General features: G+C 39.5%; 1 protein-coding gene across 2 annotated transcripts in view; it reads right to left on the bottom strand.

The window, feature by feature from the left end:
- The window catches only part of LOC139757188 (UV excision repair protein RAD23 homolog A-like), a 79,983-nt gene that overhangs the window by 25,955 nt on the left and 40,901 nt on the right, over positions 1–13,127 (bottom strand). The window contains exons 7-9 of one of the 2 annotated variants that reach the window (XM_071677330.1): positions 9,602–9,662; positions 9,262–9,389; positions 8,184–8,308 (exon numbers count right to left, since the gene is read on the bottom strand). In XM_071677330.1, the coding sequence (XP_071533431.1) occupies positions 8,184–8,308; positions 9,262–9,389; positions 9,602–9,662 (314 nt within the window). The remainder of the gene's footprint in view (positions 1–8,183; positions 8,309–9,261; positions 9,390–9,601; positions 9,663–13,127) is intronic. The other variant, XM_071677339.1, reaches the window with a different exon arrangement.

Below are 13,127 nucleotides of genomic sequence, written 5' to 3'. Positions count from 1 at the left end.
CCACCTGCCCAGACCACCTCAAAGCATTATGTTTCACCCTCTCTACCACTAAACAATTAATTCCCTGTACATTCCCTAACATACCAAATCTCTCATACACCCCCTCATTACTTTCCTCATTCCATCTTGTCATACCACATTCTCCTCTAAAATAACTCATTTCATTTGATCCCTTGCATCAAAACTGCCTATGCAGTCACTCTCTTCAATCCTCTGATTCCTGGTGCATAAACACTAACTAGTACCTACTTCTACTAGTATCTTTCATTATAACCCACATCAACCTTAAACTCACTTCCTTGCACCCTTTCACAAAGTCCCACAGCATATTTTGCATCAAAAAGTCATTCCTCCCTTCAATCTTGTCTATTCAAAAACAGCCAACTTTACCACCTGAAAATCAAGGAAACACTGTACCCCACTAAGTTCAACTTCATATTGCTGAGAAAAAATATTCACGTTTCTTTCACCAATCTTAGTACCTCACTCTCCCTTCTTTTCACTCTGATCACAGTAGTGTACATTCAGACACCCAAGTAAGAACTGGGAAAAAATTTAAATAATCCCAAAATGTTGCACAGAAAAGATAAAATATTTCTGGCCATGCAAGTTCTGGCTGCGCAGATGAACAGTGACCATGATGGTGTCTGGGATGTATGACTGCCTCCCCCAACCCCAGAGAAGTAGCATTAGAAATGAATAAAAAAAAGCCTCATTTCATTACAAGAACTGACCAGGATGTGCTGAAATGGATGAAAAATATGGAGATGATGTAAAAAGACTGACTGACTTAAAATACCTACATATTATGATGTTGGAGGAAGATGGGATAGTGCTACATACCTATAAATGCCTACACAAGATCCTGATGGGCTAGTGCACAATTCTCAACACATGTTTCTCTCTGCTGCTACACTTAGTTCCATATTAGCCAATTCTGGTTTCACTTCACAATGACTTCAGCTACAGTTGAAGTTTTCTTTTACCTGCAGCTGTTACAGGTATATCTATAATTTTTTCTGGTTGTACAATGAACAGCCTTTCAAGCTACTTGCAAGGCTCTCATATACTTTTACTTGTTATCTTTTTAGTATATTCCATGATATTCTTGCAGACTTAAGAAGTATGTTTCTTCCTTGTTGATAAGCTCTTACATTCAAAACTCTCTCCTTTACCCTTGCAATATCTAACCATGTGCTGATTACATGCATCTTTCTCTCCTCTTTTTATGGCACTAAAGTTTGAGGTCTGTCAGCTTCTCATGATAGTTTTAATGTTCCATTCACAATATTTTGTTCTTGAAACACTTTTGAATTCTCTCCTTAATTCTGTTTGCTTGGTTGGTGACCATACTACATAGCAATATTTTGTTTCTTAAATATAATTAAACATGTAATTAAATATGTTTTCTCTCTTATGAACATTTTCATTACCATACCACATCTCTAGGCTCGATGGTGCTATCTTCTCAAAATACTCAATAAATTCTATTTTCTTTGTTTCCTAAATATCTGAAATTTGTTTCACTTTCTATCACTTTCCCTGTTGGGCCTTTATAAAGTATCAGCAAAGCATTGCTGTTTCATGTTTTGCTCATTTTTCATACATGTTCACCATTTCCCAAGTCAGTAAGGTAGCAATGGGAACAGACAAAGAAATGGCCTCATTTCCTCATATCCACTATTCAGCTGTCATATATAATTAACTGAAACCATAGGCTCTTATCCACAAACAGGCCCCACGGATTGTCCCCTAGTTCCCCCAACCCCTTCACCTGCTCTGGTTAAGCCTATTAATAGCACATCATTCCCAATCCCATAAATGTTTCACACCCTGCACATTCAGGCCCCAAGTCTCTAAAGAGAATTTTTCCCTCCATCCTCCCATCTCCCACTTCTGATATGTATACCCTCCAAGTCATCCTGTCTCTAAGTCCTAGCCATTTCAGCACATCCTCTTACTACCACATATCTCTCTTTACCAATTTGATCAACCCCCTCAGATATCTCAATTCCAATACATCCACCCTCTTCTTTACACTTCTGCCTAAGGCCTATGCCCTGTATCTAAACCACACCAACGGGACTACTTTACCTTCAACCATACCCATCTTTGCCCTTAAAGATAGTGACCTCTCTTTCCATACATTCTTCAATGAGCCCAGGACCACTACCCCCACATCAACCATATGGTTCACTTTAGCTCCCATGGTCCCATTTGCTACCATATTCACTCCAAAGTAAGACAGTCCACCTCCTCCAATTTCACTACATTCAAACTCACACTCCAAATAACATGTCACTCTTCAATGCTATACCCAGGAACTATGCTTTTATTCAAATTTACTGTTAACTTTCTCCTCTCACACACACACCCAAACTCAAGACACCAACTTCTACATTTTCTCACTCAAATCTGCCACTAGTGCTGTGTCATCAGCAAACAAAAACTGACCCATTGAATGGGATGAGCTAGTGTTTTGGTGTGGTTTATCAGTGACTTTCAATTGAAACATCTCGTGAGTGAAACTATCACCTCGTGAGTCAAACTATCACCGTTAAAGAAAGACTCCTCAACAAAAGTATTTTTAATAAAACAATCCCTGCAGAATTGTACTGGTGTAAAAGCCAAAATGGCACAAATTCACTCATGGACATGTGACAACAACCACAATGACATATCCATTCAAGGAGGTGCTACAAGAATTCATGAAAGTTTGTTCTCAGATCAGTTCAGTGCCAAAAAAAAAAAAAAAACATTACAAAATACCAGCAAAATGTTTGGGAAGACTTAAATAGCACACAACTGGGGAAGAGTGAATAATAACTAAGTCCAAACTTGGCAAGACCCCTTGACAGCACACTAAATGTTATCTAAGAGTAAACACAATGTGACTATTTTATCTGTCTATCCATCTGATACCCTTTCCCTTCAAGAACTCCCTCAAAGGGGTGGCCACAGCAAATGTCTCCATAATGGTGAGCTCCAGTGCTGATTCTCAGCCTTTAGTGCCTCATCCATAACAGGCCACTAATAGAGGGCAATTCTAGTGCAATACTTCCAGTCTCCTACCTAAAGTTCCAATGTGACTGAAAAGTAACATTGAAAAGTACATCATGCATTTAGTAATGCAAAGAAATAATGTACAGTAAACCCTTAATTCTACAGACCCCAATATAACAAATTTTGGATTTAACAGAACAGGCAAACAATAATACATTAATAATATTCTAAAAAATTCAAAAAATTAAAAACTCTCAAATGCCACACCATGCACATTTCATATCGCATTTGTTTTAGGTAGCATGGCGTATATTCGCTTTGTTTCGGCCTCAGTCTGCCTCAAGCTATCATGCAGTCAGGTCGTATAAAGAGAATTGTAACTATATTCAAAAATAATTTTGCAATCTAAACAATTCACAATGGCACCAAGTGATAGAGGAGTTAAAAGAGAGTGAGTGAACTATATATTGTAAATTGTATTAAATAATGGCCTATGGGTTACATTCAATTTGACGGACATTCAGCATTAATGGACACACCCCCTTCCCCATTAATACATTAAATCGAGGGTTTACTGTATTCCACATGCTATTTTGCTCAAACCATGAAGCACAGAAAAAGCTTATTATGAGGGCAATACAAAAAGTATCATGTGTCATTCATTTCCAGAATTGGTTACACTGCTAACAGTCATGGAACTGCAAACACTGAGCATTATGGTCATTGCTACATGGGAATGAGATCTGTACACTTAACTGTTCAGTTGTTCTCAAGCTGTAAACATGGTTGCAACCTTGTTGATACACACCAAAGAAAAGCAATGTGCACACTGCTGTCATTCATTTTTTTTGGTCTGTGGGTGAGTGAGGATCTAAAATTGAAAGATCATCTGTACAATATGGTGGTCAAGTCTTGTCATAACGGAACATGTACAAAGGAACCAAAATTTTTTTCATGATTTGAAATATTCAAAAATGATTGATATTGACAGACAGCTTGAATATTCCATTCTATCAGCAATACTTGTAAGGCCATTTCCAAACATTTCAAATCCATCTGTACACATGCTATATCAAGACATGATCACCATACTACAGAGATAATATGTGAATTTCTGATCCTTTTTTCAACCTTAGACCAAACAAAAAGAAAATACTTTGGAGCAAGTCTATAAATTGGCTGTCACAGATAATTTGTGATATTCTGATTCTTTCTCACCCTTAGACCACAAAAAAAATGAGAAGACTTTGGAGCAAGTCTAAAAGGTTGTAGTCATATTTGCAGCATGACTACAAACAAGCAAGTGAGCTACCATTATGCACCAGATCTGCAGTGCCGAGAATGTCAGCGGTGTGGCCAATTCTGAAAATGAGTGCTTGACACATTATGGATACTAACTGATTTTCCCAAATATAAATGGCAAGTTGTAGTGGACATAGCAGCAAATGGAACCATAACAGCTGAAGTGACCTATGAATGGTTGAGATGGTGAAGATCTTTGGCACATTGAAGAATGTGTGGAAAGAGAGAGCAAAGATGGGTAAGACAGTATAGTAGGGCCATTGGTGCCATATGGATGCATAGCATGGGCCTTTGACAAAAACATATTTGAGGGCAATATGTGGTGTAAGGAGGGTTGATCGAATAAGACAGAATAAGATAGAAGTGAAGAAGTAAGAAGAGTATTCTGAGAAAGCTTAAGAGGGTGTGATGAAATTATGGGGAGATATGGAGAAGATGAGTATGGAAAGGATGGCTAAAAGAGGGTACCCACGTCGGAAGTGGAAGGAACAAAGAACTGGGGGAAACTAAGAAGGTGGAAGGATCAAGTGAAAGATGCTTAAAGGATCAAGTCCTGAACATATAGGAGAGTGCATGGTGTGCACAGGGTACAGCGAGCCTGAGAAGGCCAGCAAGCTGTCAAGGGGCTGAACTAAGGCATATGAAGTGGTCAAGGAAACCATGAAAACATCTGTAGAGCCTGATTGAGGCTACAGGACTTTGGTCTTGGTGCATTATACTTGAGAGCTAGGGAGTGTTTGTGAATGAATGAGGATATTTCTTCATGTTTCTGGCTCTATCTCATTACATGGGAAATGGCAAACATGTATGAAAAAAATTACCTTGTGCTTGGCCATAATATATCTACTAATACCTGGAGGAATTCTGAAGACTATGTCACTAAAATGCTGCCATGACCCTATGCATGGTAAATGGATTCAAGAGCCCATACTACAATCAGTCTCATAAAGCCTACTTTTGCCTGTCTTTTATGGCTACCACAAAATTAAGGAGTCCCAGAAAGCAACTTCACCACAAGGCTTCTGTTCAATTAAAATTATAGTAAATCCAGAGTTAACTAATTGTTTGGCTCAAGATACAAGTCATACATATAGAATTAAGACAACTAAGCTATATTTTCCCTCCCCTAAAACATCTTTTGTTACTTAATATACCTGCTAACTACTAATAAACTTTGTATTTTCCTGACAGCCTATGCTATCATTATTCGACTTCATATAGTTATCTCTAAGCACAGAGGAATAAAAATTCTAATAAAATATTTCCTGCATATCATAACACCTGACTAACAGAAGGGAGCAGGAGAATGGAACACCTCCCCTCTTGCATAATCACTTCCACCAAACACACTGAACAGACGAAAGAGCCAAGTTAGGATCTGTCCCCAAGGCTGGAATATCTGAGATATTCTGACAGCAAGCAAATCAAATGGAGCAAAAAATGGAAAAGGAGTTTCTTGAAGGGAGTGAAGTTACAGCTCAAGAGTTTTGATGCATGGGATCAATCTTGGTGTTAGGGTAATCTGAATGAAAGAGTGAGTTATACAGCCATTAAGGATATAACAGCAAATGACAGGGTCCCTAAGTGTACATGAAAAATGACAGATGTTTGTTGAATCGTGAGCTGAAAGGGAAACAATGACCAATAATACCTGATCTAACAGAAGCTGTATATATACTGGATTATGTGCTGACTGACAGTCATGCAAAGGAGATGTTACTGGATACAAATACATTTAGATGGGCAGCAGGTGGAATACCTGAGCAAATAAGAAAACTTGTGGTGGTTTTTGGAAGAGATGAAATAATGCAAGGTGTAAGGTACAATAAGCAAGCTCAAAAGAGGCTTGTGTGCAGAGATATCAGAAAAGAATGTGTGAGGAATGGAACAGGATGAGAGTAACCAAAAAAAGAGATACATATATTTAACAGAACCGGTGGTTACACATGCAGATGAAGTGCATGGCATGATAAGGGCGATATAAAAGCACATGAGAAAGAACAATCAGAGGGCAAGTGGAAGTTAATCACTAGCAAACAGGAAAAGAAAATCATATGCCTAATAACTGCAAAAAAGGAGTGCAAGCAATTAGGAAGAGTACAAGAGAGTATGGCAAGAGGTCAAGAGAATGGTATGAGAGTTATAGGAGGAGCCAAATGATAGATGGAATACAAACCTACACAGGTGGATAATAAAATTTTGTTTGGAACAAGACTAGTGCATCTCACTCACTGCATGCATATATTGCCTGTGGAGCTGCTTTCTTCAGCCACTATGCTCTCTTTAGTAATCAGCAATCCTTGGTTGATAAGGTACATGACTTACCCATCCATCTTATTTTCTTTTGAAAGTTTCGATACTTACCCGATAAGTGTTCCTTATTTTGTTGGGTAAAACTATGAATAGCCTGTCTCCACAAAGGTGTGGGAAGCAGCAGCAAAATACATGCCATGGGTTCAAAACCTTGGAGGAGGGGACACACACAAACAACTTACATGAAAAATGACCAAAATAATATCTACAGAATAAAGAGAAAGCAGCAACATTGCAGCATATGGAAGGTGAAGGTTGAAGAGAGGTGATTCCAAGATTATCAATGAGACAGAAGGCTTTTCATTCCACTCTTGTTAACAGAGGGGAAGAGCAGTCACCCTAAGTGAGTCAGCAGTATTTCATGCTTGGGAAAATAAAACCCCTATAAATCTGAGACAGCTAGCTCCTCAAGAAATTTAATTATGGCACACACAATACTACCAGCTTTTGGGAAGCATACTTTATGATACTGATTATGTGGGGTTTCCAGGACAGAGTGGAGGATATGGTTAAGCCTACTGTTTATATTATTACAGGGATGAACTGTGCCTTCAGACGTATCTAGAGATAGTTCAAGTACAAGAATGAATGGAGAGGATGGAGAGCAAGTAAAATGACTTATGTACCTGGAAGTGGATGTGGCAGTGAATGACACCATTAGGGCTGAAAAAGAGTTAAAAGTGGAAGAGTGATGGCTTATGACTCTGGGTGTGAGGGAAAGGTCAGAGTCTGTTATGGCAACTAGGTCTCTTCAAAAGTATAATAATCCTGATAGCATTCTCTTGGGCCCTGCACGCAAAGGTAATGAAGGGGATGGCACTGTTGGTATTGAAATGCATGTGGATAATGTGTGGTGTGAAGTAGGCTGAGCACTGTAAGGAATGACATAAGAGGGTTGTGTGATAGTAAGTGCAGTCTGCCTAAGAGGGCTGGCCATAGTGTGCTGAAATAGTCTCAATTACAGAGAGGATGAGTAAAGAAATGCTGAGTAACTAAAACCATCTGTCAGAAGTGGAAATAGCAAGGGGAAACAGGAGAGCAAGAAAGAGATGGAGAGATAAAGAAAAGGAAGCTTTTGGGTTCAAGGGCCTAAAACATTCAGGTGAGAAAAAGGCAAGCAAACAATAGAATGAACTAGATTACTTTGGTATATTGGGGGAATGACATGCTTTCAATGGACTGAACAGCAAATGAAGAAGTAAAGGTAAACTATAAAACAGTCTGTGAGGCTTGACCATGGATGTTGGACTCTGGTCTATGGGCATTATACGTGACAACTAGATAGAGGATATGTGTAAATCAGGTAATTGTTCATCTGTTCCTAATACTACTCTGCTGAGACAAGAGAAGTAGCTAAATGTACAAAAATAATCATTCATCATCAATACTCCATTCCTAATCTAATGGGGTGGATCAGATATATATAACTTCTGGAACATCCTTTAACTCTATCAAGTTATTCTATATTTCAAATCACAAGATATTCTCTTGAATCAAACTCAAACAGTATTACAAACAGTATCAAGCCATGACATATGAATACCATTATACCTTTTCTAACTTACCCTTTCAATAGCATCTCTATCCTGAGGAGAAACAAGGATGGCATTCTGGCCAGGCACAGCACGACCACTGCCACCACCACCACCTCCACCACTACCCTGGTTACCACTGCCTCCTGTGCTACCACCTGTATTACAAAAATAAAAACACACCATTCAATCAATAGTAATTCAATTGCAAAACATCCATGACCTGAAATTTTCCTAACTGCAGTGCTTTCCAGGTAAAAAAAAATAATCATTTACACCTTAATTGTTTTCCCATGCTATGTAGTAGCATACCTCAAGCAAATCTTACTAACACAAAATCCTCAATAGGAACCCCTATCATAAACATTACACTCCTTCATTCTGTTCATATAAATTACCCTTTCTTTCTTTCTGTATCTATTCCACAAACATAACTCAAACAAGTCCTTAAGAAACTTGCTCCTCATTCACTTTCTACATTGATCTACATACTTTCACTGGGTCAAAATTTGTCTGAATAAATCAACAACTAAGCGAGCAGTAACATAAGCAAGGCACTAAAACATTACCAAGTTAGCACATATTTCAAAACGTACCAGTAGCTCTAACATTTTACAGTGCTGGGGTGGCAAGAGCAGGTAAACCAAATGTTTACAAACATGCTTACTGCTATTTACATGACACAGTATCATCCCTCAATTTAGTTCCTTTTCAAAATAAATCTTACATTATTTGCAATCATTTTAATTTTCTTGTTCTAACTGCCTGATTTACTCAAAAATTATGTCTACTCTTTCATTTTGTAAGATGACCATGCATAAAACACTATCATGAAATGTTTAGGAAGCCAGTTCTAAATCATAACAAATTACAGCAATACTGTACCTTGGCATCCAGCTATACTTGTAATAAACACTAATCAGGAACTTTTTCAGTTACAATTTTGTAGTAGCACAAGAAATTGGAAAGAAATGACATATTTGTGCACTATTTGCCAACCTACCGAACTATATATAGTGTCTCGCAATACATAAAGAAGACTGAAAAGAATGCATCAACCAGACAAAATAGGACCTAATTTAATATGAAAGATTACAGGAATCTGAGGTACCTCCTGTGCTGCCACCCTCATTCAGCATTCGAACAAAGGCCTCCTGATTTAGTTGGATGACCTGCAGTAGTTGTGGATTTGTTTGACCTATCTGCTGAATAAATGCATCCAGAAGTGATGGATTTGACCTGCAAAGTAAAATCAAATCTTTCAGTCATAATATAAATATTAAACCATTTGTCATATCACAAAAGCAAACTTCCTACAGCAACTCTTCATTCTGAGTCCAATCCTTTATCAAAATAATCAATATAAACTTTTTATTCAACTCATATTATGCAAAAGTACAATATTAATAAAAGGCAAGAAAGACCCAAAGCAAAGAGACAAAACTACTTACCTAATCATCTGTCGCATTTGTTCAAACTGAGGCTGTGCCCGAAGGAAGTTAAGCGGATCCTCTGCGGAGGTCCAGTCAAATTATTAGGATTTTAATGTTACCTAGATAAAAGGGTATATATATAGAAGTAATCCTCTCATTTCCATGTCTAAGGTCTTGCAACCAGCACAATCACTTGGGCTGTTTGATTTGTAAACAAGCCTTATGATTAAACTGATTCATTAACCCTCTCTGCCCAACACACACACCTTGTACACATGGAACCAGAGTCCTAAACACATATAATAAGATATTAGCTGATGCCTCTGTTCACTTCTATACGACTCCACTGAGTGGGTGAAAGTTCTAAAACATGTAAGGGAGTGGAATAGGGCTTTGAGCAGTCACCAAGATTTTTCAATATATGTACCTTTACCTTCCTGCCATAGGTTCCCTTTCTTTGGGGTTCCAAAAGCACTAGGAATGCCAGCCATACCCACTGGGCAGGCCACAGGTCAAAAAGTGTGATTCTGTTGTGCATATCTTTGTGGGGTGAGTAGAGGGCAACTGAGGAATATGGTAATTGTTTAGTTTGGTGGAGTCCAAGATGCAACCGAGAAATGTTAACTTCGGCAGGTTTGGAGAGTACAGTATCAGAGGTGTATGTCTGGAAGAGGTGAACTGATAGACAAGGCAGCGAAAGAAAATACGAAAATATAATAGAAGGGAGCTGACTCATTTACAAACAATATTTTTTTTTTTTTTTTTTTTTTTTTTGCTTTGTCGCTGTCTCCCGCGTTGGCGAGGTAGCACAAGGAAACAGACGAAAGAAATGGCCCAACCCACCCCGATACACATGTATATACATACATCCACACACGCAACTATACATACCTACACAGCTTTCCATGGTTTACCCCAGACGCTTCACATGCCTTGATTCAATCCACTGACAGCACGTCAACCCCGGTATACCACATCGCTCCAATTCACTCTATTCCTTGCCCTCCTTTCACCCTCCTGCATGTTCAGGCCCCGATCACACAAAATCTTTTACACTCCATCTTTCCACCTCCAATTTGGTCTCCCTCTTCTCCTCGTTCCCTCCACCTCCGACACATATATCCTCTTGGTCAATCTTTCCTCACTCATTCTCTCCATGTGCCCAAACCATTTCAAAACACCCTATTCTGCTCTCTCAACCACGCTCTTTTTATTTCCACACATCTCTCTTACCCTTACGTTACTTACTCGATCAAACCACCTCACACCACACATTGTCCTCAAACATCTCATTTCCAGCACATCCATCCTCCTGCACACAACTCTATCCATAGCCCACGCCTCGCAACCATACAACATTGTTGGAACCACTATTCCTTCAAACATACCCATTTTTGCTTTCCGAGATAATGTTCTCAACTTCCACACATTCTTCAAGGCTCCCAGAATTTTCGCCCCCTCCCCCACCCTATGATCCACTTCCGCTTCCATGGTTCCATCCGCTGCCAGATCCACTCCCAGATATCTAAAACACTTCACTTCCTCCAGTTTTTCTCCATTCAAACTCACCTCCCAATTGACTTGACCCTCAACCCTACTGTACCTAATAACCTTGCTCTTATTCACATTTACTCTTAACTTTCTTCTTTCACACACTTTACCAAACTCAGTCACCAGCTTCTGCAGTTTCTCACATGAATCAGCCACCAGCGCTGTATCATCAGCGAACAACAACTGACTCACTTCCCAAGCTCTCTCATCCCCAACAGACTTCATCCTTGCCCCTCTTTCCAAAACTCTTGCATTTACCTCCCTAACAACCCCATCCATAAACAAATTAAACAACCATGGAGACATCTCACACCCCTGCCGCAAACCTACATTCACTGAGAACCAATCACTTTCCTCTCTTCCTACACGTACACATGCCTTACATCCTCGATAAAAACTTTTCACTGTTTCTAACAACTTGCCTCCCACACCATATATTCTTAATACCTTCCACAGAGCATCTCTATCAACTCTATCATATGCCTTCTCCAGATCCATAAATGCTACATACAAATCCATTTGCTTTTCTAAGTATTTCTCACATACATTCTTCAAAGCAAACACCTGATCCACACATCCTCTACCACTTCTGAAACCACACTGCTCTTCCCCAATCTGATGCTCTGTACATGCCTTCACCCTCTCAATCAATACCCTCCCATATAATTTACCAGGAATACTCAACAAACTTATACCTCTGTAATTTGAGCACTCACTCTTATCCCCTTTGCCTTTGTACAATGGCACTATGCACGCATTCCGCCAATCCTCAGGCACCTCACCATGAGTCATACATACATTAAATAACCTTACCAACCAGTCAACAATACAGTCACCCCCTTTTTTAATAAATTCCACTGCAATACCATCCAAACCTGCTGCCTTGCCGGCTTTCATCTTCCGCAAAGCTTTTACTACCTCTTCTCTGTTTACCAAATCATTTTCCCTAACCCTCTCCCTTTGCACACCACCTCGACCAAAACACCCTATATCTGCCACTCTATCATCAAACACATTCAACAAACCTTCAAAATACTCACTCCATCTCCTTCTCACATCACCACTACTTGTTATCATCTCCCCATTTGCGCCCTTCACTGAAGTTCCCATTTGCTCCCTTGTCTTACGCACTTTATTTACCTCCTTCCAGAACATCATTTTTATATTATTTTTTTTTTATTATACTTTGTCGCTGTCTCCCGCGTTTGCGAGGTAGCACAAGGAAACAGACGAAAGAAATGGCCCAACCCCCCCATACACATGTATATACATACGTCCACACACGCAAATATACATACCTACACAGCTTTCCATGGTTTACCCCAGACGCTTCACATGCCTTGATTCAATCCACTGACAGCACGTCAACCCCGGTATACCACATCGCTCCAATTCACTCTATTCCTTGCCCTCCTTTCACCCTCCTGCATGTTCAGGCCCCGATCACACAAAATCTTTTTCACTCCATCTTTCCACCTCCAATTTGGTCTCCCTCTTCTCCTCGTTCCCTCCACCTCCGACACATATATCCTCTTGGTCAAGAGGATAACATCTTTTTATTCTCCCTAAAATTTAATGATACTCTCTCACCCCAACTCTCATTTGCCCTTTTTTTCACCTCTTGCACCTTTCTCTTGACCTCCTGTCTCTTTCTTTTATACGTCTCCCACTCAATTGCATTTTTTCCCTGCAAAAATCGTCCAAATGCCTTTCTCTTCTCTTTCACTAATACTCTTACTTCTTCATCCCACCACTCACTACCCTTTCTAATCAACCCACCTCCCACTCTTCTCATGCCACAAGCATCTTTTGCGCAATCCATCACTGATTCCCTAAATACATCCCATTCCTCCCCCGCTCCCCTTACTTCCACTGTTCTCACCTTTTTCCATTCTGTACTCAGTCTCTCCTGGTACTTCCTCACACAAGTCTCCTTCCCAAGCTCACTTACTCTCACCACCCTCTTCACCCCAACATTCACTCTTTTTTTCTG

The sequence above is a fragment of the Panulirus ornatus genome, chromosome 2 (genome assembly GCF_036320965.1).
Source record: "Panulirus ornatus isolate Po-2019 chromosome 2, ASM3632096v1, whole genome shotgun sequence".
In the NCBI taxonomy this organism is placed as follows: domain Eukaryota; kingdom Metazoa; phylum Arthropoda; class Malacostraca; order Decapoda; family Palinuridae; genus Panulirus; species Panulirus ornatus.
This window is presented reverse-complemented; position numbering and strand designations above follow the sequence as displayed.